Genomic DNA, 26,409 nt, shown 5'->3' on the forward strand with positions numbered 1-26,409 from the left:
CTTGTACTTATTAATTACTTCTGTGAGTCAAGCCTCTGCTTAAGACCTAATAGAGGGTTTGACTAAGTCCATAGATGTGCTGGGCTTGGGTGGGGGGTGGGGGGTGGCTAGAGTAAACTCCTGCAAGAATCCATAGTCAGAAATTGATCCTGTGGGTTGATAACCAAGACAGAGCTGAGAGATCTGAAATGATTCTGTGCTGAGATATGATGGTAGTGCAGGGGAATGGGGAAAATTACATAAAAGGAGGTCAGTAACTAAACCAGGATTGAGAAATGAGTGTGGTTCCCAGAAGTAAAGCCACAGAGAATTAAATGTCAAAGTCTGAAAGATATATGGGGTGTTACAGACTGAACTGTGTCTCTCCAAAATTCATATGTTGACACCCTAACACCCAGTGTAACTAGATCTGGAAATAGAGCCTTTAAAGAGGTAACTAAGGTTGAACAAGGTCATAAGTGTGGGGCACTAATGTGCTTATAAGGTCTAGTGTCCTTATAAGAAGAGAGAGAGACACCAGGAGTACATGAGTGCAGGAAAAAAGGCCGGATGAAGACACAGTGAAAAGACAGCCATCTCCAGCTAAGGAGAAAAGGCTCAGGAGAAACCAACCCAGACAGCACCTTGGTCTTGGACTTCTAGCCTCTGCAGAGCTGGGAGAAAATTAGTTCTGTTATGCAAACCACCCAGTCTGTGGTACTTTGTTATGGTAGCCCTAGAAAACTAACACATGGCGTAAGCAAGGCGAAGGGTCCTACAGGCCAGGTCCTGGCCAAGAGAATTGTCAACACTCTGTTGTCACTGCAGCTTCCCTTCAGCCATAATCACTTCCTAACTTGGGCTCTCCACTATGTGAAATAAAATTCATATTTTACGGCAAGACAAGAAAAATGTAAACATAAAAGTTCTTCTCTGCTCTTTGGCCTCCCCCTCCCCTCACTGTGCATTGTGTATCTGCATTACGCATCAATCAGACCTCCCCATCGGCAGGAACACCTGCTCAACCATTAAGAGCAGCATTCTCCTAGCACCAACAAGACAACCCCTTAAAAAAATCATAAAGCTTTTTGATCTTGTACAGGGTCACACGACCTACCACAATGACCCTTAGATCTGGATCATGTAAACTGTCAATAATACATCATTTCTGACAAAGTGTTCAACTCCAAAATTTACAAGCAGCTCATGCAGTTCAACATCAAAAAAACAAACAACCCAATCCAAAAATGGGCAGAACACCTAAATAGACATTTCTCCAAAGAAGATGTACAGATTGCCAACAAACACATGAAAGGATGCTCAACATCACTAATCATTAGAGAAATGCAAATCAAAACTACAATGAGGTATCACCTCATACCGGTCAGAATGGCCATCATCAAAATATCTACAAACAGTAAATGCTGGAGAGGGTGTGGAGAAAAGGGAACCCTCTTGCACTGTTGGTGGGAATGTAAATTGATACAGCCATTATGCAGAACAGTATGGAGGTTCCTTAAGAAACTAAAAATAGAACTACCATATGACCCAGCAATCCCAATACTAGGTATATGCCCTGAGAAAGCCATAATTCAAAAAGAGTCATGTACCACAATGTTCATTGCAGCTCTATTTACAATAGCCAGGACATGGAAGCAACCTAAGTGTCCATAGGCAGATGAATGGATAAAGAAGATGTGGCACATATACACAATGGAATATTACTCAGCTATAAAAAGAAACGAAATTGAGTTATTTGTAGTGAGGTGGATGGACCCAGAGTCTGTCATACAGAGTGAAGTAAGTCAGAAAGAGAAAAGCAAATACCGTATGCTAACACATATATACGGAATCTAAAAAAAAAGAAAAGGGTTCTGAAGAACCTAGGGGCAAGACAGGAATAAAGATGCAGACCTAGAGAATGGACCTGAGGACACGGGGAGGGGGAAGGGTAAGCTGGGACGAAGTGAGAGAGTGGCATGGACGTATATACACTACCAAATGTAAAATAGATAGCTAGTGGGAAGCAGCTGCATAGCACAGGGAGATCAGTTCAGTGCTTTGTGACCACCTAGAGGGGTGGGATAGGGAGGGTGGGAGGGAGACGCAAGAGGGAGGAGATATGGGGATATATGTATATGTATAGCTGATTCACTTTGTTATAAAGCAGAAACTAACACACCATTGTAAAGCAATTATACTCCAATAAGGATGTTAAAAAAATACATCATTTGATGTGCAGCCCTCTGTCTCAAAAAAACTTATATAACTGTATCTTAAAGTCTAATGGGTGGAACAGTTCTCAGAGCTTTCTGAGATGCTCTTCCTGGGCTATAAGCCTCAAATTTGGCTCGAATAAAATTTTCCACTTCTTTCTGAAATCAACTGATTAATTTTTCATCGATGACTACTCCAAGGGAATCGTGCCCCCTTTTGACAATGAGTATATTCTTGTCTCTTAGACTCCTTATAGGCAGGAGCTATGATATTTCTCTCCTATCACCCAGAGATTTGTGCTATGTATAACAAGAAGGCTCATTTGATGCTTAAGGACTGATGAATGTGTTCTCTGGTCCTGCACCTGAATCAGAGGTTCTTACCTATGGAACCCCTGGGGTAGGGGCGTGGAGGGCAGTTCATGGATGAACTTCAGGAGCTTGCCCACAGCTTTCATCAGACTCTCAAAGGAATCCGTGCCTTAAAATGTTGAAAACACACTTCAGCTTTGATACTGACTTTTGTTAGACCCTTCTGACCAAAGCTGCTGTTATCTGGGTCAGTTCATATGCAGGAATGTAACAATCTTTTTTTATCAAAGTTCTCTCATCACATTTAGATATCGGATAAGTTTCTAACTCTATTCCACAGCTCCATCTGTTAAGTGGGTATTGGTGTAGGTTTATTGTCCTCAGCTTCATGAGCTGTAAACGATTTTAGAAATGACAGCTTCAGAAACAATAAAAGTTTGGATATCTGCCCATAAACATTCCCAAAATAAAGTCATACTTAAAAGACATTGCGGACCCAAGGTCCCTTTACTAACACACACACACACACACACACACACACACACACACACACACACACACACACTTTTCTCTATTATCTAGTTACAAGAAATACAGTGGATCCTTTTAACCATGTTATAGATTAATAAGACCTAGAGCAAACATCCTGTATAACCGAGAGTTAAAATTCTCAAGCTTTGCCACCTACAAAGGACCTCTCAAAGTACATATTCACATTTGAGAGGTAAATCCAGATTGCTCTAACCAAGTTATTTTTTTTTTGTTAGCATAGATTTCCGAAAGAAATTTTATGATCATTTTGCAAAGACATAAAATATCCATTTTAGTATTAGAGAAAATACTTCGGTTGGTCAAATCGTTTCCCCATAGCCCTCTAGCTAAAACTTTCTCTACGTTTTCATTGAATTGCTGTAGTCCCCTGAAGCCAATCTCACGAAGCTATGTCAAGTAAATGGGGAATGTTGTTAGAAGAAGTTAGCATTTTGAGTTCCAGAGAAAACCGCCTTTAGCCAAGCCCAGGCAAAATCATCAGAAATGCTTGTCCTACATATCCAGCAATAGTCCCACCACACCTGTGGCCCTCGGGAGCCACTGGAGAAATGGTGCCTGTGTCTCCCACACTTCTCAGACCATGTGCACAGAAGCAGAGGGCCATCAGAGTCGAACACAGCCCACTCCTTTGATCCTTCTCTGAGGGGACTGATCACACCCTAGACCTGGGCTAAGGAAAAACATCCCATTGTCTGAGGCCAAAGGACACCACGTCATTTCATCCTGTGCCTGGGAAGGCGGCTTGGAACAAGTAATCCTGATTCTAGAGATGTTGAGACGATCCCAGCTGCACTGTGACTTGTTTTCGGTTCCTAGGCAAATTGCCCAGTTTCCTCCGCTCCCAAATTTCCCCAACTGCAAAACTGAGATAATTCTTGTTACCTTTCTCTTGTGGTGTTCTAAAAAATAAATAGGGCAAATGTTTCTAAAGTGCTTAAGGACAACTGACTGAGGGCATATTTGCCTAGAACTAGAGGTGGGGTTTTTTCTTTATTTTTGTTAATGTCGTTTTGCTTTTGGCCTGACGTTGGCATAAATGTAGAAAAATCTAAGTTAAATTAAATTGTAACCATTTATCTAAGGTTAATGGAGCATTTACAGTATGTAAAGCACTGTGCTAGGCACATAGAGAGTACAGAGGGGGCACGTCCCCACCCTCAGGGGGCTCACGGCTCCCTCAGAAGGAGGTGTTACAGCCTAGAAGTTGAGTAACACAGGCGCAGCAGTCGGCCACCACCTACGAGCCAGAGACCCTGGAAAAATCACTCGGGTTCACCAAGCTCTGGTTTCCTCATGCAAATCATAATCACTAACATTTGAGTGTCTGCAGGGCGGCAGGAGGTGTTTACCTACTTAAAACACAGGACAGCCACCTGAGGTAGATACTCATATCATCCCCTTATTTGTATCCGTGTCTTATAGATAAGAATTCTGAAGCTTAGAGACATTACCTAACTTGTCCCAGGTCATATCCAGTTAGGAGCCAAGATGCAAACCCAAGCTGTGTGGCCTCAAACATGGAGACTTTCCCACTAAACCACACTATCATCAAATGGGTGTAATACTCACTTCATGTAGACTTGTGAGGGTCAACTGAAATGGATGCACTAAAAAACCGTTAGCCAGTGTCTGACGTAATAAATGTGCAATAAATGTAGACGTCGCTGTGGAAGAGGTTAGATACATACATAAATAACCAGAAGGCCAAGTCTATTTCATGGCAAAACTCCTTCTTCCAGACCAATCATCATACAGAAGGTTGTGGTAGGGAGCTGTGTAGGGGGAAGAATAGTCTATGAACTGTAACGTTCCTGAACCGGCTTATGAATGAGCTACACTATGAAGGAGGAATGCTTCACATGTATGTACATTTCTGAAGGTCACTTAAAGAAAGGTTGAAGTATCTGCAGTACCCTACTGTTACCAAATTCAGGCATATTCGTGAGAACAATTTTTGCAGAAGCAATGTAGAAATGCATCTGCTGCAATTATTCTTACCCCTTCCTTAAGCCCCACCCCACCAATTTCCTTTAGGAAGAAACCACAGCATGGAGTTTCTTTTCAGTCTTAAAATAAAAATTCCCCCAAAAGGGATCCCGCTTGTAAAACCTTTCAGAGTTGTTTGAAAAAGACAAGAAAAAGGCATACGGAGCCAAGTGCTTATATTCTGGCCAAGTTACGAGCCTCTGAGAACAAGAGCTCGAGGGGAGAACTGTTAACCCGTTCTCTCCGGCAGAATGAGCTCTCTCCCTGTAGGTCTGCGCTGCCTGTAAAGCTGAGCGCGCCCTCGCCCTTGGAGTGAGAGGCTAGCCCGCTGGAGAACTGCAGGAATCTGCAACAAAAACGATGACAGTCTGAAATACGTCCCTGTGCCAACCTCCAAATTCGTCTGTCACCTCAGACCCTGAGTAGTTGACAGAGCAGCAGAATTTCAACTCCAATAGACCTGAATGTGTTTCTGGGCAAAGAAGCAGAGCTAACGAGGAAAGAGATTCAAAGAGTATTGGGCGTTTGTGAAACTTATTTCCTGACTGTGTGCAAAGACAGGATTCAGCTTCAATTTTCTGCCAAGGCTCTGGGTCCAGCCACCTACCTGAAGGTAAATTTTAATAAGTTTACTGTATTTGTTAACCTGATTTGCATGATCTGATAAAGATGTCTAATATTTTTGCCTAATACAAAGCCATTTTTTAACAACAAGAACAAAAGAACCCTTTTGCATGATTTACAGAAAAGCTACTTACTAGGGAATTTTAACACTTGAATTCATGTTTCCTTTTCTTCTCCAAGATTAAATAGTAAGAACTAATAAATGATGTTTAGAAATGCAGAAATGTTGTTGGCCAGACTAGCATTCAGATCTTGGTGAAGTCTGAAATCCTGAAATGTGTTTTACAGAAATAGTTTACTAAATGTATTAAATAAATCAAAAGGAAAGTAGCTGTTAAAAAAAAACACAAACTTTCAAATCAAAGTAATTTGGGTGTTTTCCATGTTTAAATTATCTGAAGTTATTCAGTCACCACCACTGTCCCAGTCTGTACCTAACAGCAATGTAGAAATGGAACATTTTGCTTTTCCAAAAGGTAAGAAAATCCCTATAATACTATATTTTCCTTTGATTATTTTTTAGTTATTGTGATTATTTTTTCCTGACTCCCTTTTATAGTTTTCTGACTCACTGTCTCTTGTCATCTTCTATCATTTTTTAGGATACACACACACACACACACACACACACACACACACACATACATAAAATTTCTAATTCCTAACGATGTCTAATTTAGCAAGGGAAAAATGAGGGAGGGGAATCAAAGAGCTAAAAAATTATGATAACTCCTATATTGTAAGGTACCTTCATTTCTGGCTCTATCTTCTAAAATAAAACAATAATGCAAGTCACGCTCCCTCATTCCTCCTGGGTATTAGAGGTCACCTTGCAGGAGAAAACCATGTTTTCAACTGCAGATCAATGCTGTTGATACTATAACCAAGAGGTAGTGCAGAGAGAGTATCTCTTTTGAACTGCCTTTAATCTGCACAGAGGTTAAATATGTCACCTTGGCATTATATCTGAGCTCCCCTCTGGCCCAGGGCCTAAGTACACTGAATAGAAATGTTCACTTGGTCCAACTCAGCAGAAATCCTTTTTTTTTTGATTCTCCCCTTTCTCATGGATACCAGTTTTTTTCAATTCACAGCTTATTCAGCTAAACATTGATGGGTACATTAACTATGAATATTAAAAAAAAAAAAGGACACCCCTCTCAGGAAACATTTAAGTTTATATTTCTATCCATTTAACAAGATCCAACAAAGCACAGCAGTCTGTTTCATCTGCTTATCATCCAATCAAACAATGCTGCTTTCCACATTTTGGAAAAGAATATGAACACGTTATTAATGAATCTTGCCTTTTTTCTTTCAGGGAATCTTTGTACAGCCATTTAGCAATTTGAGTACTGGGGTTTCCTTCCAGGTCCTTTGGTATTTAATCCCCAATAGGCTCTTATGCACAGTTTCACTTATCAACTAAGTAAAAATAATAAATAGGGAGGACGGAAATGAAATAAATAGTGATATATCTGGACAACTCCAAAATATTCTTCATTTCATTTCCTCTTGACAGCTTATTATTTTTAGTCAGTTGATATGTAACGGTACACAAGCATTGCTATTTCAGCTAAGTTTAGCACAAGGTCCAGGACATGTTGGGAATCTTTTTCCACCAAGAACATAAGCGACTGTTTTTCAGACTTCAGATGCCCTTTTCCCTCACATATCATTCTGGAACACCCTTCAGTGAAGGAGAAGGGGGGCCCAGAAATCCAGGAGAACTTCCCCAGTAGGTCTGGCTGCCCAAGAGATGCCCAGTTAGGCCAGGGTCTGGTTCAAATAGGGCCCACAGAGCATCTTCCCCCAAAGGCTGGGCTTGCACAGGTAGTACCACCTGAGGCTAGCCTGATTTTTATCTTGGGCATCGAAAGATGATCAGAGGGCTTTCCTGGTGGCGCAGTGGTTGAGAGTCCATCTGCCGATGCAGGGGACACGGGTTCGTGCCCCGGTCCGGGAAGATCCCACATGCCGCGGAGCGGCTGGGCCCGTGAGCCATGGCCGCTGAGCCTGCGCGTCCAGAGCCTGTGCGCGGCAACGGGCGAGGCCACAGCGGTGAGAGGCCCGCGGACCCTAAAATTAATTAATTAATTAATTAAAAAGATGATCAGAAGTTTGGGGAACAGAGTGTGTGGTCTCGACTGATCGTAAGGAGATGGTGTAATAAAGTGAATAAGATCATGGGCTCTAGAAACGTACAGATCTGGTTTATATCTGGGCTTTCCCAGGGTCTGTGACTTTGCACAGATGACACTTTGAACCTCCGTGCCCTCATTTGCCAAAATGGGGATCATAAAATTAGTTACTACCTTGGAGATTTGTTGTGATAAACGAGGAAAACAGCTATGTCTGGTACGTTTGAATCAATCTATCGATCATAGCTGATATCAAAGCACTAGTCTACCTATATGTCCCGAATGGAACTCTGTAGAAAGGGAATTTACTCTAAGATTTCCCTCAGGGTTTCTTCCTTGTACTTACACACTTTGCTGTATAATAAAATGTCAATGCCAGGTCTATGCCTCAGAGTCAGCCCGACAGAGCAGATAGAGCATGGGTTTCAGCGTCTAACACGCCTCAGTTTGAATCCTGGCTCTGCCTCTTTGTGAGCTTAGGCAGTCACTTCACACCTCCAGGACTCAGTTTACCCATCTATTAAGCAAATAGTGATAATAATACCCACAATGGGGTCATTGTAGGAATTAAATAAGATGCTTTTTAAATGTCAGGTATAGCACCTGGCAGAGTACTAGACACACAGTGAGGAAGTGTTTGATTACACACTTGGAATAATTTTTCTACACACAGTGAGGAAGTGTTTGATTACACACTTGGAATAATTTTTCTACACACAGTGAGGAAGTGTTTGATTACACACTTGGAATAATTTTTCTGGCAGTAATAGTGGGGGTCAAAAAGGAAATATTCATTGAATTGTCTTTTTTTTATCTAAAGAAATGGAAAAATAAATCTGACACTACCGTATGCCCTTGAGAGGGCCTCAGCCTGAAGTATTTATTACTGAGTCCTTACTGCTTCATCCATTAGTAGCTTCTTAATGGCCAAGTCAAACGAAACCACAGTGAGTCTTCTGTTTCAGATTGCCATTAAGAGGAATGAGGCGAAATGATGCTTTGCCCTCAACTCTGTTTTATTGGCCTACCTGGAGGGGGGAAAAGGTCCGAACATTTCTCCTTTCTTATCTTTTCTAAAGGCAGGAATAGGGGTTTTGACTTGCTCTAGGGGGTATCTTTTTCCTCTCTAACTGAAATTCAAACAAAAGGGTTTGTTTTTTGTTTTTCTGTTTTTGTAAACCTCTCCTCTATGTTCCTAGAATTGAAATGTCAGCTGCTTTTTCTGTAGCAGGAGCAGCCTGTAGTCATAGCAATGAAAGGGGACAGAGAGGCTCGAGTTTCACAGCCCTCTCTGTGAAATAACTCTTAGTCTGCTTTAAAAATCCTTGAGAAATGAAGTCCCCCATCCTGGCTTGTTTCCTTCCTATTATGCAACCAACTTATGTACGCCAAACATTTCCTTTAAAGAGTCAGTGAATGGGTGTTAAGAAAATGAACAAGAAAGCTACGACACGGTGCCCAGTTTACTGTCGAGTGCAGGGAAAAGCAACCGGGAAGACAAAGGAGGAGAAAGAGACAGGACCTCACTTTGTAGGACAGGCTGGGCCCCACACTAAAGCCATTTCCCGAGTCCCCGCTACCGCCTCCCACCTTCACGATGTGCTTATCCAGGTGATTATCAATCAAGGGGACTCAGGGGCAGGCTGCCTGGACTGGAATCCTGGCACTTACACTCTCTAGTTTTTTATCTTATCCACTCTTTGCCTCATCTTCTCATATGTAAAAGAGAGATAATAATGGTCATAAAATTGTCATGGGAATTGAATGAGATACTCTATGTAAGGCTCTTATTACAGGATCTGACCAGTGGTAAAGGTTGGCCGTGAAGTTCACCAAACCTCAGTTTCCCCTACTTCTTCAACGGGGATAACAGCTAATTCATAAGACTGTTGTAGGATTAACTGAAACAATGGATGGAAGTGCTCAAGAAGTAGTCGTTCTTTTAATACTTTTCTCATTTGGTCTAACTCTGATAAGAATGGCTTTTTTTGAACTTGAAATCTCCCAGTGAGGAAACTGCAATGAAAACAGGCCTCAGAATTATCCTTGTATAAACAGGAACCATTGAATTTCTTAAAAGGATAAAAGGGAATAATTAAGGATTTTTACATTTATAAGGAGTAAAAGAGATTCTTCTCATCTTGATTAACACTAGGGCAAAATGTATCAAAACGTCTTATCTTTCATTAAAATACTTTTTATTAAAATTTCTGTTTTAGTTTCTCCAGTGTTTTCCAGGTCATGAAATAAGTAATATTTTTATCTTATGTCTCAAACAACTAATGTACTCAGTTCTATTCTGTGTGAAATGCCAGGGATGCTACAGGAACAAACAGAGAATGGCTGTGCTCTTGTGGTACTTACTGTGTAGTTAGGGAGACAGTTGTTAATCAAATTATCACATTAATAAAAACTGCATTCGTGAAAAAGAAAATATATGTGTGTGTGAGTGTGTGTGTGTGTGTGTATAACTGAGTCACTTTGCTGTCCAGCAGAAATTAACACAAGATCGTAAATCAACTATACTTTGATAATTTTTTCTCAAAAGTACATTTGCCCAAACATAAGGTGACCTCAAATACAAAGCCACCTTCATTTTTCTAATAAAAAGGTCCTCAGGCAAAATCTTTGGCCAACCTAAATACATACACGGATGGATAATATTGGAAGGTATGCTTAGGACGCTTACTCTATTGTTACAAATACATTATTTTAAATCTCATTTCATTTAAAATATTTTATACTTATAAGAATGACTTTTTTATTCTCATATTTCATGAAATGATTTTGTTAACACTCTCTCTATGCCTCTTTAACAACACTGTCTGTGTTCACTGGAGCCACTCTGTAACTGTCTAATAGAGAGTAGTGCATCATCAATCCTCTGCAAGCTGTTTATAACTCACTTCTCAGAAATCTGCTAGCGCTGCAGATTTGAGCCCCAAGCATAGATTCTCATTCCATGGTGATGATCTCTACATATTAATTACCTCCTATATGGCTTTTTCCAGTACTCTTTAAAGGGCTTATTGAAAGCCGCTTGAGTCTCTAAAGTATGGTTTTCTAAAACTGTGTAATTCCAACAGTTGCAAAAATGAAGTCATACCTCAAGAATAATTGCTAAATCTGCTTTAAATATCTTTATCTCCTTTTCCATCGTGCGGGTGACCTTCCTAAGAACAAAAATAAACATTGCTTGAGATCATTTCAGGCTGTTTGCCTGAAATGGTACTTTGTTGTTCAAAATGAAGTAATTGAGACAATATCCTTTTATGCGAGAGACCTCAGAACTGCTAAAATATAGGGCACATCCCTTTTGTTATAGCATGATTTTGGGGGGCGAAAAAGTTCACATTGTATTGAGCGTGTATTGTATAATTATATGCTGAAATAAGTGTTACGAAGGAAAAGCACCTTTCTTCTAAGAAAGCACGTAAGGATCCCGACTTCCACTCAAGGTCAGGTGTGGCTTTCCTTGATCGGAAGCCTAAATAGAGGTTAGCCCTGTGGGAGGTGTGCATGCTGGGCAGTGGCAGCTGGAGCAAGTGGATGCTGACAAGAGAAGTCTGAGCGTGCAAAGATCCTGTGGCAGGAGGGACCGTAGACTGAGGAACAGAGAGAAGGCCAGATCCTCTGAGAGGAAGGGGTAGAGCAGTGGGAGATGTGAAGCCCTAAAAGTATTTGTCCTCTGCTTGATTCATGTTTAATGCTGAATTCTGGTTAGACTGAAAGTTCCGACGGGCATGAACCGTATCTATCCCTAGCCTAGACTCACATAGTGGTAGGTTCAGTCAGGCAGGATGACAGACAGTTGCAGTCAGAGCCCTAGAAAAGTCTGCATCTTTGAGTCTGAGTGTATCGTATACACTGGCAGGACTGGGACACTTCGATGTCAAATGGCGACTCCGCAGAGAACTCAAAATAGAAAGCCATCTTTCTTAAATCTTCAGATTCATTTAACGCCAAGCTATAGAGCTCTCCCAAGAGACTCAGTCATACTTTAAAAGCCCTAAAGCAACAGCGTTAAGTCTGGATCAGGTAACAACATGTATACGTTAGCCAAAATATGACTAAGGGGTTTGCTCTCTGATAATGAAGCCTTTGGCCGTCATGTAAAGTCAGGATGAAGGAGAATGTTCTGTCTGAGTCTGATTATGAAGCAAAATGATAATAATCATTTTGTTTACTACATTTCCCTGAAAGGAAATTTTTCCATAGTTATAATACTTGCTAAAAATAGTAGCCTACAGTCTTCCCCTGATATAAACAAACTCAACAAAAGATACCTGGCCTTATTTGGAAATGTAGAGGTACATACTCCAGGAAACAAGATGCCAGTCATAAGAAGAAAAGTAAAGTAACAGGGAAAACAGACAGGGCAAACCTCTCCTTTTTCTGCACATATGTACGTCATTCTCAGTTCTTCTGACCTTAGACAAGGTAAGACAAACAGATCACGTAGTCATCGTCTGCCTTGAAAACCAAAAATACTGAAGGAGGTTTCCTTGGTCTCCAAGAGAAGGAGGGGGACTTATACGTTTGGTTGAGGCTGCCAAGGAAGGAGCCAACAACGGGGGGTGGCAGAGCAAGGGGGAGGGTTAGGGAAAATACTGGCTGCCTGAGGAGCTCCAGGCAGCATGAAGGAAATTCAGTTTAAAAAACTACCAACACTAAACTTTCCAAGGAGTCATTGACATAGCCAATACAAGAGATGGAAAAGAGTAGACTCCAAGCCTGTTCCTGCCTTTAAAAGTATGGATGGCCATGTTTCCACTCTGGTTCAGTGGTCAGACAGCTTGTTAATGCTTAGGAGGAAAAGAAAGAGCAAGGAGATAAGAAGAGAAAAGAGACCTAGCGAGACAAGGAGTGCCCAGTGGAGATAGACGGTTAGGTTAAGTAGATTTACGTGGCAAGGCAACAAGCAGAACTTCAAAAATAAAATTCACCATTTTAAATGTGAATTTCAATTAACATTCTTTTTAAAAACTGTAACAGCTGAAAAGAAATCAAATACAAACACCTTCTCTGACATAACTGCATTCCAATGTAAACTTCTAGAAAATATTATGGAAACTGAAATGGAACCAATACAACTAAGAACTCAAAATGAACCACAGTACCCAAAAATATATTCTGGTTGTTTGTGTAAGTTCATTCCTAAATCTAGATGGAGAATGATGTTCTAGAATGTTCCAAAGTTTAGGTGCCCTCCGCTTCTCTAGGAGATAGAAGTTTCAGGACGCCAAGAGACAGAGAGACCAAGAGTCAGAGGGTTTCATTCGGAGGAATGTCCTATGTTTCCTACCAAATGCCAAGAAATCTTTAGCTATCACTTGCACTGCTTTGCACCCTCAACCTGAAGGACCACGCACTCAGTCTTGGAGGCCAGAGTTGACATTGTTCCATCAGAGGTCGGGGCCTTTCAGACCAGTCTCTGCAGGCTTGGCTGGCTACCTTTCCAGCTAGAGGAAAGAATATTCAGGCCCTTTTCTCTGTTTTTTCCAGGGACAGAACTCATAGACCTGCTGAGAAATCTAATTACAACCTCCTTTCATGGTGAAATCCAGTTACAGCCTCTCCCATGGTGAAGGCCAATCCTTTTGATACAAAAGGAAACTAAACAAAGGGGTTTCAGACACGGGGGGATGTGTCTGTGTTCTGCCTTCTCTCTTAGGCAACTATGCAGAAAGGTTGCAGTGACCTTGACCGGCCTTACTTAGGAATGATGGTCATACTATTACTACCCCCATTCCCATAAGAAGGAAAAATATGTTCATATCTGATGCCAGGAGTTTCTGGAGATTTCCTCCAGGATCCATTAGCTGAGCAAAGCAAAATCGTCCACAGACACATTTTTGATTCAGCAAGATGACTTCTCTTTTTGAATTTGGAATGTCATGTCAAACAAGAAAAAAAAGTAGTGAGTTATTTAAGCCAGTATCCTCCTATAATCTTTTCCTGACGTCTTTCGCGCCCTGTGCCACCCATTCCCTTAAGGATAAGGAGAAACTGCAGTGCTAAAAGAAGGGTCACCCCAAATTCCTCAAACTTAATTGAGATAAATGGAGATAGTTCTCGAAATAGTCATTTATGGAAATACATATTTTACAAATACCTGGCAAAACTCTATAATTGTTGAAACAATAAAACTACCAACCACATTCTAATCAGATCTCTATCACTACAACATAACCACTGTAGTCCACTGAATATGTATAAGACCTGGATTTGCAGCTTATCCCCCCAAATGGGCAAAATTTTTAGGAGCATCCAATCAACTCATAAGTTTTTAACTAAATATGAGTGGAATATGAACAGGTAAATGCTTTTGTTCTGTTTTAATAGGATAAAGTTTACCACAGGTTCAATAATACTGATATGCCCATAGAGTTAATAAAAAGTAAATAAACAAGGATAAGAATCCACCATTCATAGTTATCCTCAAAGAGCACCAAAAGTAATGCATTTTTACCATACTTGATTCAACTTGAGTTACCTAATCATCTGTATAATATGATAGAGACCCAGTGGGAAGGTGGCCTGAAATCTACAAAAGCCAGAAGAATTAATCTTGATTATGGGTCAAAGAAAACTTGTAGCTGGTTTCAAGACACCATGATTGGTCAGATCTTCATGCTGTCTTAGCACAATGGAATCATTTTTAACCCTCAAGCCATTTGTTTAGTGGATTTCCCAACCTTTTATTGGAGACCAAGCAACTTTGAGCTAACTCTAAATCTACACAGCATTCTGTTGGAATTCAGAAGAAACAAAACACAAATGCTGAACCCCAAGGGTCTTCTTTCCTCCTCCTTTTCTTCCCTGCTCCCCAATTCCAGCACACGTAACAGCAGGCTTTGAGGACCTCACACCGGGTATAGATGAAGCTCTTTCTAGGAAAACTCCTCAGTAATTTCCTAAAATACAGGTAGAGGAAACTACTGGAAGCTTTTGCTTTAAACTGAGAGCTTCAAGATTTGGGCATAGACCTCGGCATTCCCAGTGACCATGCATTCAGTAGCTTCTTGGATAGGCAAGGGGGAGGGAGGGGTGGGAAGTGACAGCACCGGGTCACCGATAAAAACAACTGATTGATGTCTTCTTGCGACAGGAAAACAATTTAAAGTGATTGATTTCAAAAGCAAATAAATGTTTTCTTATAATTTGAAAACTACTCTGGGTAGGAATGTTGGAGGTTACTATAGCCTGAGATCTGACTAACTTCTTTTCTTTTCCAAACGACGGCACACAAAATTCCAGCCCCCGCTTACTCTACATTTGGTTCTTTATTGTTTTATTGTTCTTAAATCCCGTGTTTAGATGGTGGCCACAGTAAGGTCTGAGGTGGTGGTCATGGCTGGAGGTGGCTGACTCACCTTATGCTTCCCAGCATCTTGTTAACAGGGTTAATATCTGTAGACATCCGTAGCCCAGCCAGTTACTGGATGTGCTATGTACATTTCAGTGCCATGAAACCCCAAATAGTCATTATCCAAAAAGAATTAACAACAGACTCCCTTGTGCAGCATTATTCATGCAGAATACAGTTTTGCTTCAATGTGGCTAATTAGACTACTCTATCCCTCTCTCTCTCTCTTTTTTTTTTTTTTTTTTGGCTGTACCATGCAGCATGCGGATATCTTAGCTCCCTGACCAGGGAAGGAACCTGTGCCTCGGGCAGTGGAAGCGTGAAGTCCTAACCACTGGACTGCCAGGGAGGTCCTAATTAGACTACCCTTGATTAGGCAAATTTCTACACATTCTGGGACTAACAAGCCCAAACCAGTATATTTAGAACAATGTTTAAAATGTTTAGTCAGACTAAGCTACTGAATTGGGTTTCCTTTGGTGTGGGAAAGGACTATAATGGAAGGGAAAAGAACAAAGAGATTGATTTATTTCCCAAGTCTCCAGAGTAATCCTGCTCTCATAACATTCAAGCAATTACATGAAAAGAGAAATAGGAGGGTAAAGTGAAAATGCCAAGTTCCAACACAAAACACTCCCAGAGCTAGATGCCCATGTTTCTTTCTAAAACTCTTCGATTCTAGAACACCTTCAGATCCTGGGTGAAATCAAGTTTATTGAGTGCTAGTCACGTGTTAATACCTTGTAACTTTTGATTCTCTCCAAAGTTGAGGACTGCTATGCTCCACTTAAAAAGAAATATGTGCACCTGCTAAGGCAATGTAAGGGAGGAGAAACTTTTTCCTCTACCCTCTTAAATTCAGTAATTGGGGCCTGCAAATTAAATGGACAAAATACAGATTAATAGGAGAAAAACGTTTATTTATATGCATAGAGAGGCCAACAAAAGTAGCTGGCTCCTTAAACTGTTAAAGGCTTACCGACCTAATTTGGTAGGAGAAAGGGAAGGGAGAGAAACAGCTTCTGTGGCAAGAACAAAAGGATTTTTTAGGAAAGACAAATGGGTTTTTAGAACAAACTGGAGATAAGAGAGTTTATGATATTTGTCATAAAGGTATAAGTGGTTTTTCTGTCTTTTTCAAGGTGATAAAACTGCCCTGGAGAGGAAACTGGTAGATTTACCCTTGTTCTCTCTACTGGGAATAGAGCCACCCTGAAGAGGGAATGTATGGTAGTTCTCATTTCTCAGAAGTTTCTGCTTTTAGTCAGACAAGGGATGCTCTGAGAAGGCTTCGCTGTTGAATCTCAAAGGTCTTCATCTTCAAATAATCTTTATACAAACCCATAGCAACTATAGAAAGACTTGAAACAGGACATCACTGGGGAGCAGGGCACAGCTCTGCTGGCAGGGGGTCTGAATTATATTCAAACCCATGAATCCTAAATTTGGATCAAGTACTGTGGGTCAAGGTCTAGCAAGGAAATGACAGATCCCGGCAGGAAAACTGAATTTGGGGATTTGAGGAGAGTGGAATTAAGGGACGATTGACCGAAGAATGGGCAGGGCATAGAGAAGTCTCAAGGTGTTGTAGGAATAGACTAGTGAAAGCTCAGCTTGTACGAGCCAGGGACACTGAGAGGGGCTGTGACCTTCCGGAGAGGGACACAGTCACAGAGACGGCGCTGAGAAAATACACACCCTGGTTTTACTCTCCTCCTTCCCTCAAATCTCTCCTGCCTGGTCACCCCATTGGCTGAACCCAACAGAAACCATCGTGCAGGAGAACCTGATGCTACAGTTCACACAGGCCCTGCGACAGCTCAGGGTGGAGAAGGCAGGAGAGTGGGTGTGGAGTGGATTTGGGGGGAGCAAGTGGAAGATATCTGGATATTCAGAGAAAAATAATCTCTTCCCAATGCGGGAAAGGCAGAATGTACAGCTGTAGACAAGCCGTGTCTTCTCCTTGCTTGAATAAATCTTCCAGGGCTTCCCCTCTGAGGGCATAAATAAGCCTAGGTTTTCACCCTGTTTTCAAAGAACTCCTCAAACCTCAGCCACTGAATCCGCTGGGGTTTATTGTACCTGCTTCTTTCACAGAAGGCAGGTAATGAGTAACGTTGTACCACTGGGCGAGCAGTCTTTCCCCTATTCAGTGTGTTGGCTCTCGATAAGGCACCCGAGAAGCATGATGAATCCTGAAGGCACTCCTGCTTGAAGTGGACGCTTTCATTAGCGGTTCACACAAAAACTACTCATCAAAGCCCAGCGCTGTTCCCCAGCGGGTCCCAACGCCATGAGAATGAGGCTACTTGGAACTGTTCTTAGGTATGATTTGCTGTTTTTCTTAATCCCGGAAGAGAATTACCCCAATAAGTAATTCTTGGTACTTTCACAGAGCTGAAACACTTGAAATTCTTCTCCCAACCAGCTGAACTTAATGACCGACTTACTATATTAACTAAAGAAGAGAGACAATTTCCGTTGAATCCAAAGACGTTTTATATGCTGGTAGAGTTTAACTAATAAGGGAAATTCAAATAAGAGTAGTCAGAGGAGAAAGCTAAGAACCTGGCATTCAGAGAAAAGAAATTTTAAGAAGGTTGAGAATAAAATAACTTAGGGGGTAGAGAGAAGAGCTAAATGCAGAAAAAGAATAGGACTCATGTAACTGATCATTTTAGGGGCTAGGGAGGTCTCAAAGGTGAATTGTCATGCAATTAGCATTATGAAGCAAATCATTCAGATATTACTAAGTCCTGCAACATGACAAATGCCACAGGCATTCAGGTGAACATCACTTGTGAAGCAGAGGTTTACACAATGTGTGGGACCTTCTTTTTCATTTTTATTTTTTAAATATTTATTGATTGCTTGATATTTCGGCTGCATCGGGTCTTAGTTGTGGCATGAGGGATCTTTGTTGCAGCATGTGGGATCTTTAGTTGTGGCATGCAGACTCCTAGTTGTGGCATGCATGTGGGATCTTGTTCCCTGACCACGGATCGAACCCAGGCCCCCTGCATTGGGAGCGTGGAGTCTTAGCCACTGAACCATCAGGGAAGTCCTGGGACTTCTTTTTTTAAAAAAATAAAAACATAAAAATAAAAGAAGAACCTCATTTTAAAACATGCATGCATGGGCTTCCCTGGTGGCACAGTGGTTCAGAATCTGCCTGCTAATGCAGGGGACATGGGTTCAAGCCCTGGTCCGGGAAGATCCCACATGCCGCAGAGCGAATAAGTCCGTGCACCACAACTACTGAGCCTGTGCTCAAGAGCCCGTGAGCCACAGCTACTGAGCCCGTGAGCCACAACTACTGAAGCCCGTGTGCCTAGAGCCCGTGCTCCACAACAAGAGAAGCCATCGCAATAATAAGCCTGTGCACCACAACGAAGAGTAGCCCCCACTCTCCGCAACTAGAGAAAGCCCGTGCGCAGAAACAAAGACCCAACGCAGCCAAAAATAAATAAATAAATATTTTTAAAATGCATACATAATTACAGTAACAGATTCCAATATAAATCTTTCAAAATCTGACAGATCTGGAAGATAAAAATTTAGCTGGGACATAGAGGATCTGAGTATTAAAATCAACCAGCTCAATTTAATAGATGTGTATAGACCTTTGAAACGTACAAATACAGAACATGCTTTTTTTTTTTAACCTATGTCAATAAAACATTTGTATATTTATATATATTCCAATAGCATGTATATTTCTATATCATATTTATACATATATATGTATGTATATATATCATGTACTTGGCCACAAATAAAACTTGACAAATTCAAAAAAGTGAGAAAAATAAAAAGATCAAAATGAGGCGTAGGGATTTGTAAGGAGCCTGTAAAAGAGAGGAGCCCTGAAACTTAAGCTTCTTAGCTTTGTGGCACATCCACCTCTGGCCATACTCAAAAGTCTATACCCCAAAGAATATGCAAAAAAGCAGGGAGGAATAAATAGATGTAAATATGAAAAAGCCCCGCATTCACAGAGAAAGAGGAACTTAAAGGACAGATATCAGAGTATGATTTGAGCAAAGACAATTAAATGTGGCCAAAGTCATCCCTCCCCTACACCCCAGGGCAGGGAGAGGTGGCGACTTTCTGAAGGACTGGCAAATGCCTGAGGAGAGGAGTAGAGCCCTGCCTCCAGGAGGCCATCCCGACCGAAGCTGTGAAATGAGACCCAGTGGGATTAGTGAGTGGTGGGTGACACAGTAAGATGAGGAACTCCGAAAGGGATGATGAAGAGGTGTGGGAACAAGGCTGTCGCACACTCTTGCCTAAGATAAGCCTGTGGGGATCCTCTAAATATAGTTAAAGGGATCCCTCAATTACACATTATAGAACAGGCAGAACATACTAATTTCTCCTGAGCTAGAAAGAGAGAGATCTTTGAGAATGTCAAGGCCACCCCTTTGGAAATTCCTTTGGCTTCCATGCTCCTCACTCAAGACTGGGCACAGTGGCACAGGGGGATGTGCAGCAAGCTCTCATTGGATGGATGGATACTCTATGAAGTGGAGGTGAGGTGACAGGTGGGAATACATGGGTGATGCATGGGTGATGTACTTACCATAGTACCTGGCGCATAGTAAAATCTCAAAAAATATAAGCCATGGCATTAGCTACTATATTAAACAGTCAATGATAAGAACCTACTTTTTCAATAAAATAATACTTTGATGAACATAAGTTATTCTACTTCTAATGAATATTTCTCTCAAGATATTTAATGTTCAGTCCAGTTCTTCATTGCTGCTTACAAATTGTGACTTTAACCAACAATTATTACACAATTTCTCAAGATTTTGTGCGTTAGGAGTTTGGGCAGGTCACTCAGAGGTACTGAGCTGGCAGGTGAGCCACTCTGGAGGGTCCAAGGTGGCTCCACTCACATACACTGTGCCTTTGCAAGGACACATGGATAGCTGGGATCAGCAGGGACCATGAACAGTGTCTCCTGTGGTGTGACAGTCTCTTACAAACTGGCTTGGAACTCCCAAAACAAGTACTCCGAGAGATTAAGGTCAAAAGTCCAAGGCCTCTTATGAGCTAACCTCCAAAGTCGCAGAACATCAATTCCGCCTTAATTGTTCAGTCAGGTAAGTCACTAAGGCCAGTCCGGATTCAAGGGGAGGAGAATTCAACTTCACCTCTCAATGGGAGGAACAGCAAAGAATTGATAGGCATCTTTACGTTACCATACTGTTTATACATATTAAATGAAAAATGTTAGAAACTGTCAAGACAACTATTCGCATGAGCTAGAAGAGAATTGACATTCGTGGGTGTTTAGTTCTTAATGGAAGACCTATTTCTGCCATGTCAAACGTTTCATCTGGATAATCGTTTTGATGGTATATGGGCCAGCGAGTAGAAGAACTGCAGGCATTTGAAATTCTAAATCTTGGGCTTCCCTAGAAAGGCCATACCTAAAAAATGGAGTCTAGCAGTCATCTTTTAAAATTCCAGATAAGGTTCTCCTAAAAGTTTGGTAATAAGACACTTTGTTCCTAAGAGAAGGAAAAGGCTCTCCTTGAATTTCCCCACCATCTCTCACCTTTAACCTCTCTAGACCCATGGAAAGAAACAATGGGACAAAGGTAAGAAAGAAATAACTTAAGAACTATAAGTAAAAGGATGAATTAGAGTCTCTATGGATTATTACTTATTAGGGTTATTAAGCCATTTTTTGCCTTATCAATGTTTCAAAGAAATAATATCTTTCATTTCATATTGACAGTTAATAAAATTATCACATGACTATCTGATCACATCTGAGTCTCAAAACAACCCTAGAAGATAAGTAGGAAAGCTACTATTATTTTTCCTGTTTTGTAGATGAAGAAACCAGTGACTTGACTGGTCTCTCTGCTGGTAAAAAGTAGTTCAAGTCTGGACTTAGATCTTCCAATTTCATACCACGTGTTCTTTCAGCTATACTGCTGCCTTTGAATCAGCTCACACATTTAGGAAAAATAATATTCACCTAATTTCACATCACCACTGCATATTTACATCTTCAAGAATAATAACTCTATTCAAAAATTTGTCTCACTTCTGCATTTTTCATATAGAGTTTCATTTGCTTTTTCTGCAAAAATAACAATCTGCATCTTGTAGAGAGCGCACACAAATTCAAATGTCTCAAAATATATGACGTTTTACTTATCCAAGAATAAATGGTATTCATCATACTTAGCAAGAACACCATGGGTTTCATTTTCGAAGTATTTTGCAAGCATCAGCTAATTAAGACTCCTGTAGTCTTCAGTTTGACAGTTGTTTTCAAAAGTGTCTTGTTTCCCAGGAAAGTTCTCCACTCTGTCTTATTCATACAAATCAGCGCATTTGTTCGGTTCTTAAAATAAGAAGCTAAAGGCTGTGAAATTATTTTTGATCAGTGTGTGACAGTGATCAAATACAATGAGCTCAGTGAGATAAAAATGCCCAGTGACTGGTCTGAAGGACAAATTGGAACACAGGAGAAGAACTCAAGGTCTTCTACATTCTAAATAGATACTGGATTGTTCCACAAGGTCCTATCTCTAAAACTACAACACAGGCATCTGCTTTACAATTAAAACTTGAAGTGGTTTCCTACTTGGATCATTCTGTATTTTTGTTTGTTTGCTTGTTTTAACATCTTTATTGGAGTATAATTGCTTTACAGCGTTACTTTCTGCTGTATAACAAAGTGAAACAGCTATATGTATACATATATCCCCATAACTCCTTCCTCTTGCATCTCCCTCCCACCCTCCCTATCCCACCCTTCTAGGTGGTCACAAAGCACGGAGCTGATCTCCCTGTGCTAGGTAGCTGCTTCCCAATAGCAATCTATTTTATATTTGGTATTGTATATATATGTCAATGCTACTATCTCACTTCGTCCCAGCTTACCCTTCTGCCTCCCTGTGTCCTCAAGTCCATTCTCTACGTCTGAGTCTTTATTCCTGTCCTGCCCCTAGGTTCATCGAACATTTTTTTTTTTTTAGATTGCATATATATGTGTTAGCATACGGTATTTGTTTTTCTCTTTCTGACTTACTTCACTCTGTATGACAGACTCTAGGTCCACCAACCTCACTACAAATAACTCAACTTCATTTCTCTTTAAGGCTGAGTAATATTCCATTGCATATATGTGCCACATCCTCTTCATCCATTCATCTGTCGATGGACACCTAGGTTGCTTCCATGTCCAGGCTATTGTAAATAGTGCTCCAATGAACATTGTGTACATGTCTCTTTTTGAATTATGGTTTTCTCAGGGTATATGCCCTGTAGTGGGATTGCTGGGTCGTTATGGTATTCCTATTTTTAGTTATTTAAGGAACCTACATACTGTTCTCCATAGTGGCTGTATCAATTTACATTCCTACCAACAGTGCAAGAGGGTTCCCTTTTCTCCACACCCTCTCCAGCTTTTATTGTTTGTAGATTTTTTTGATGATAGCTATTCTGAGTGATGTGAGGTGATACCTCATTGTACTTTTGATTTGCATTTCTCTAATGATTAGTGATGTTGAGCATCCTTTCATGTGTTTGTTGGCCATCTGTATATCTTCTTTCAGGAAATGTCTATTTAGGTCTTCTGGCCATTTTTGGATTGGGTTGTTTGTTTTTTGATATTGAGCTGCATGAGCTGCTTGTATATTTTGGAGATTAATTCTTTGTCAGTTGCTTCATTTGAAAATATTTTCTCCCATTCTGAGGGTTGTCTTTTGGTCTTGTTTATGGTTTCCTTTGCTGTGCAAAAGCTTTTAAGTTTCATTAGGTCCCATCTGTTTCTTTTTCTTTTTATTTCTATTTCTCTGGGAGGTGGGTCAAAAAGGACCTTGCTGTGATTTATTTCAAAGAGTGTTCTTCCTATGTTTTCCTCTAGAGTTTTATAGTGTCTGGCCTTACATTTAGGTCTTTAATCCATTTTGAGTTTATTTTTCTGTATGGTGTTAGGGAGTGTTCTAATTTCATTATTCTACATGTAGCTGTCCAGTTTTCCCAGCAACACTTATTGAATAGGCTGTCTTTTCTCCATTGTATACTCTTGCCTCCTTTATCAAAAATAAGGTGGCCAGGGCTTCACTGATGGCACAGTGGTTGAGAGTCCACCTGCCGATGCAGGGGACACGGGTTCGTTCCCCGGTCCAGGAAGATCCCACATTCCGGAGCCTGTGCTCCACAATGGGAGAGGCCACAGCAGTGAGAGGCCCATGTACCACAAAAAATAAATAAATAAAATAACGTGACCATATGTGCATGGGTTTATCTCTGGGCTTTCTATCCTGTTCCATTGATCTATCTTTCTGTTTTTGTGCCAGTACCATACTGTCTTGATTACTGTAGCTTTGTAGTATAGTCTGAAGTCAGGGAGCCTGATTCCTCCAACTCCATTTTTCTTTCTCAAGGTTGCTTTGGCTATTCGGGGTCTTTCGCATTTCCATAGAAATTGTGAAATTTTTTGTTCTAGTTCTGTGAAAACTGCCATTGGTAGTTTGATAGGGACTGCACTGAATCTGTAGATCGCTTTGGGTAGTATAGTCATTTTCACAATGTTGATTCTTCCAATCCAAGAGTATGGTATATCTCTCCGTCTGTTTGTATCATCTTTAACTTCTTTCATCAGTGTCTTTTAGTTTTCTGCATACAAGTCTTCTGTCTCTTTAGGTTAGGTTTATTCCTATGTATTTGATTCTTTTTGTTGCAATGGTAAATGGGAGTGTTTCCTTAATTTCTCTTTCAGATTTTTCATCATTAGTGTCTAGGAATGCAAGAGATTTCTGTGCATTAATTTTGTATCCTGCTACTTTTCCAGATTCATTGATAGCTCTAATAGTTTTCTGGTAGCATCTTTAGGATTCTCTGTGTATAGTATCATGTCATTGTCAAACAGTGACAACTTTACTTCTTCTTTTATGATTTGGATTCCTTTTATTTCTTTTTCTTCTCTGATTGCTGTGGCTAAAACTTCTCAAACTAAGTTGAATAATAGTGGTGAGCCTGGGCATCCTTGTCTTGTTCCTGATTTTAGAGGAAATGGTTTCAGTTTTTCACCATTGAGAACGATGTTGGCTGTGGGTTTGTCGTATATGGCCTTTATTATGTTGAGGTAAGTTCCCTCTATGCCTACTTTCTGGAGAGTTTTTATCATAAATAGGTGTTGAATTTTGTCGAAAGCTTTTTCTGCATCTATTCAGATTATCATATTGTTTTTATCCTTCAGTTTGTTAATATGGTGTATCACATTGACTGATTTGCATATATTGAAGAATGCTTGCATTCCTGGGATAAACCCCACTTGACCATGGTGTATGATCCTTTTAATGTGCTGTTGGATTCTGTTTGCTAGTATTCTGTTGAGGATTTTTGCATCTATATTCATCAGTGATAATGGCTTGTAGTTTTCTTTCTTTGTGACGTCCTTGTCTGGTTTTGGGTATCCTCTAATTCTTTTTATTTGAGTCTTCTCCCTTTTTTTCTTGATGAGTCTGGCTAATGGTTTATCAATTTTTTTTATCTTCTCAAAGAACCAGCTTTTAGTTTTATTGATTTTCCTATCATTTCCTTCATTTCTTTTTCATTTATTTCTGATCTGATCTTTATGATTTCTTTCCTTCTGCTAACTTTGGGGTTTTTTTGTTCTCCTTTCTCTGATTGCTTTAGGTGTAAGGTTAGATTGTTTATTTGAGATGTTTCTTGAGGTAGGATTTTATTGCTATAAACTTCCCTCTTAGAACTTCTTTTGCTGCATCCCGTAAGTTTGGGGTCATCATGTTATCATTGTCATTTGTTTCTAGGTTTTTTTGGATTTCCTCTTTGATTTCTTCAGTGATCTCTTGGTTATTTGTAGAGTACTGTTTAGCCTCCATGTGTTTGTATTTTTTACAGTTTTTTTCCTGTAATTGATATCTAGTCTCATAGTGCTGTGGTTGGAAAAGATACCTGATACAATTTCAATTTCCTTAAATTTACCAAGGCTTGATTTGTGACCCAAGATATGGTCTATCCTGGAGAATGTTCCATGAGCACTTGAGAAAAGAGTGTATCCTGTTGTTCTTCGATGGAATGTCCTATAAATATCAGTTAAGTCCATCTTGTTTAATGTAGCATTTAAAGATTGTGTTTCCTTATTTATTTTCATTTTGGTTGATCTGTCCATTGGTGAAAGTGGGGTGCTAAAGTCTCCTACTATTATTCTGTTACTGTTGATTTCCCCTTTTACGGCTGTTAGCATTTGCCTTATGTATTGAGGTGCTGCTCTGGTGGGTGCATAAATATTTACAATTGTTATATCTTCTTCTTGGATTGATCCCTTGATCATTATGTAGTGTCCTTCTTTGTCTCTTGTAATAGTCTTTATTTTAAGTCTATTCATGTATTCCACAGATGCAGGGTACACCAAGTTGATGATGGAGATTTAATCCACTGCTCCTGAGGCTGCTGGGGGAGATTTCCCTTTCTCTTCTTTGTTCACATAGTTCCTGGGGTTCATCTTTGGATTTGGCCCCACCTCTGCATCTAGGTCGCCCTCAGGCTTCTGTTCCCGCCCAGACACGATGTGGTTAAAGGAGCGGCTGATTAGGGGGCTCTGGTTCACTCAGGCCAGGGGGAAGGAGGAGTACGGAATGCAGGGCAAGCCTGAGGCGTCAGAGGCCGTTGTGACGTTGCACCAGCCTGAGGGGTGCCATGTGTTCTCCCGGGGAAGTTGTCCCTGGATCACGCGACCCTGGCAGTGGCGGGCTGCACAGACTCCTGGGAGGGGAGGTGTGGACAATGACCTCTGCTTGCACACAGGATTCTTGGTGCCTGCAGCCGCAGCCTTAGCGTTTCATGCCCCTCTCTGGTGTCTGAGCTCATAGCCGTGGCTCATGCCCATCTCTGGAGCTCGTTTAGGCTGTGCTCTGCCTCTGTGGGCACACAGGGAAGGAATCCCGTCTCCTCGTGCACCCCGAAACAATGGTCTCTTGCCTCTTAGGCATGTCCAGACTTTTTCCCGGACTTCCTCCCAGCTAGCCATGGTACACTAACCCCTTCAGGCTGTGTTCACACAGCCAACCCCAGTCCTCTCCCTGGGATCAGACTGAAGCCCAAGCCTCAGCTCCCTGCCCCTGCCCACCCTGGTGGGTGAGCAGACAAGCCTCTTGGGCTGGTGAGTGCTGGTTGGCACCAATCCTCTGTGCAGGAATCTCTCCGTTTTGCCCTCCGCACCCCTGTGGCC

At 40.9% G+C, this 26,409-nt stretch overlaps 1 protein-coding gene across 2 annotated transcripts in view; it reads left to right on the forward strand.

Moving 5' to 3' along the window:
• Window positions 1-5,079: 5,079 nt before the first annotated feature.
• Window positions 5,080-26,409, forward strand: part of SPARCL1 (SPARC like 1) — a 54,004-nt gene continuing 32,674 nt past the window's right edge. The window contains exons 1-2 of one of the 2 annotated variants that reach the window (XM_079920311.1): window positions 5,080-5,658; window positions 25,168-25,273. In XM_079920311.1, coding sequence (XP_079776437.1) covers window positions 25,206-25,273 — 68 coding nt within the window. In that variant the 5' untranslated portion in view covers window positions 5,080-5,658; window positions 25,168-25,205. The remainder of the gene's footprint in view (window positions 5,659-25,167; window positions 25,274-26,409) is intronic. The other variant, XM_079920310.1, reaches the window with a different exon arrangement.

This window comes from Stenella coeruleoalba (assembly GCF_951394435.1).
Source record: "Stenella coeruleoalba genome assembly, chromosome: 4".
Lineage (NCBI taxonomy): Eukaryota > Metazoa > Chordata > Mammalia > Artiodactyla > Delphinidae > Stenella > Stenella coeruleoalba.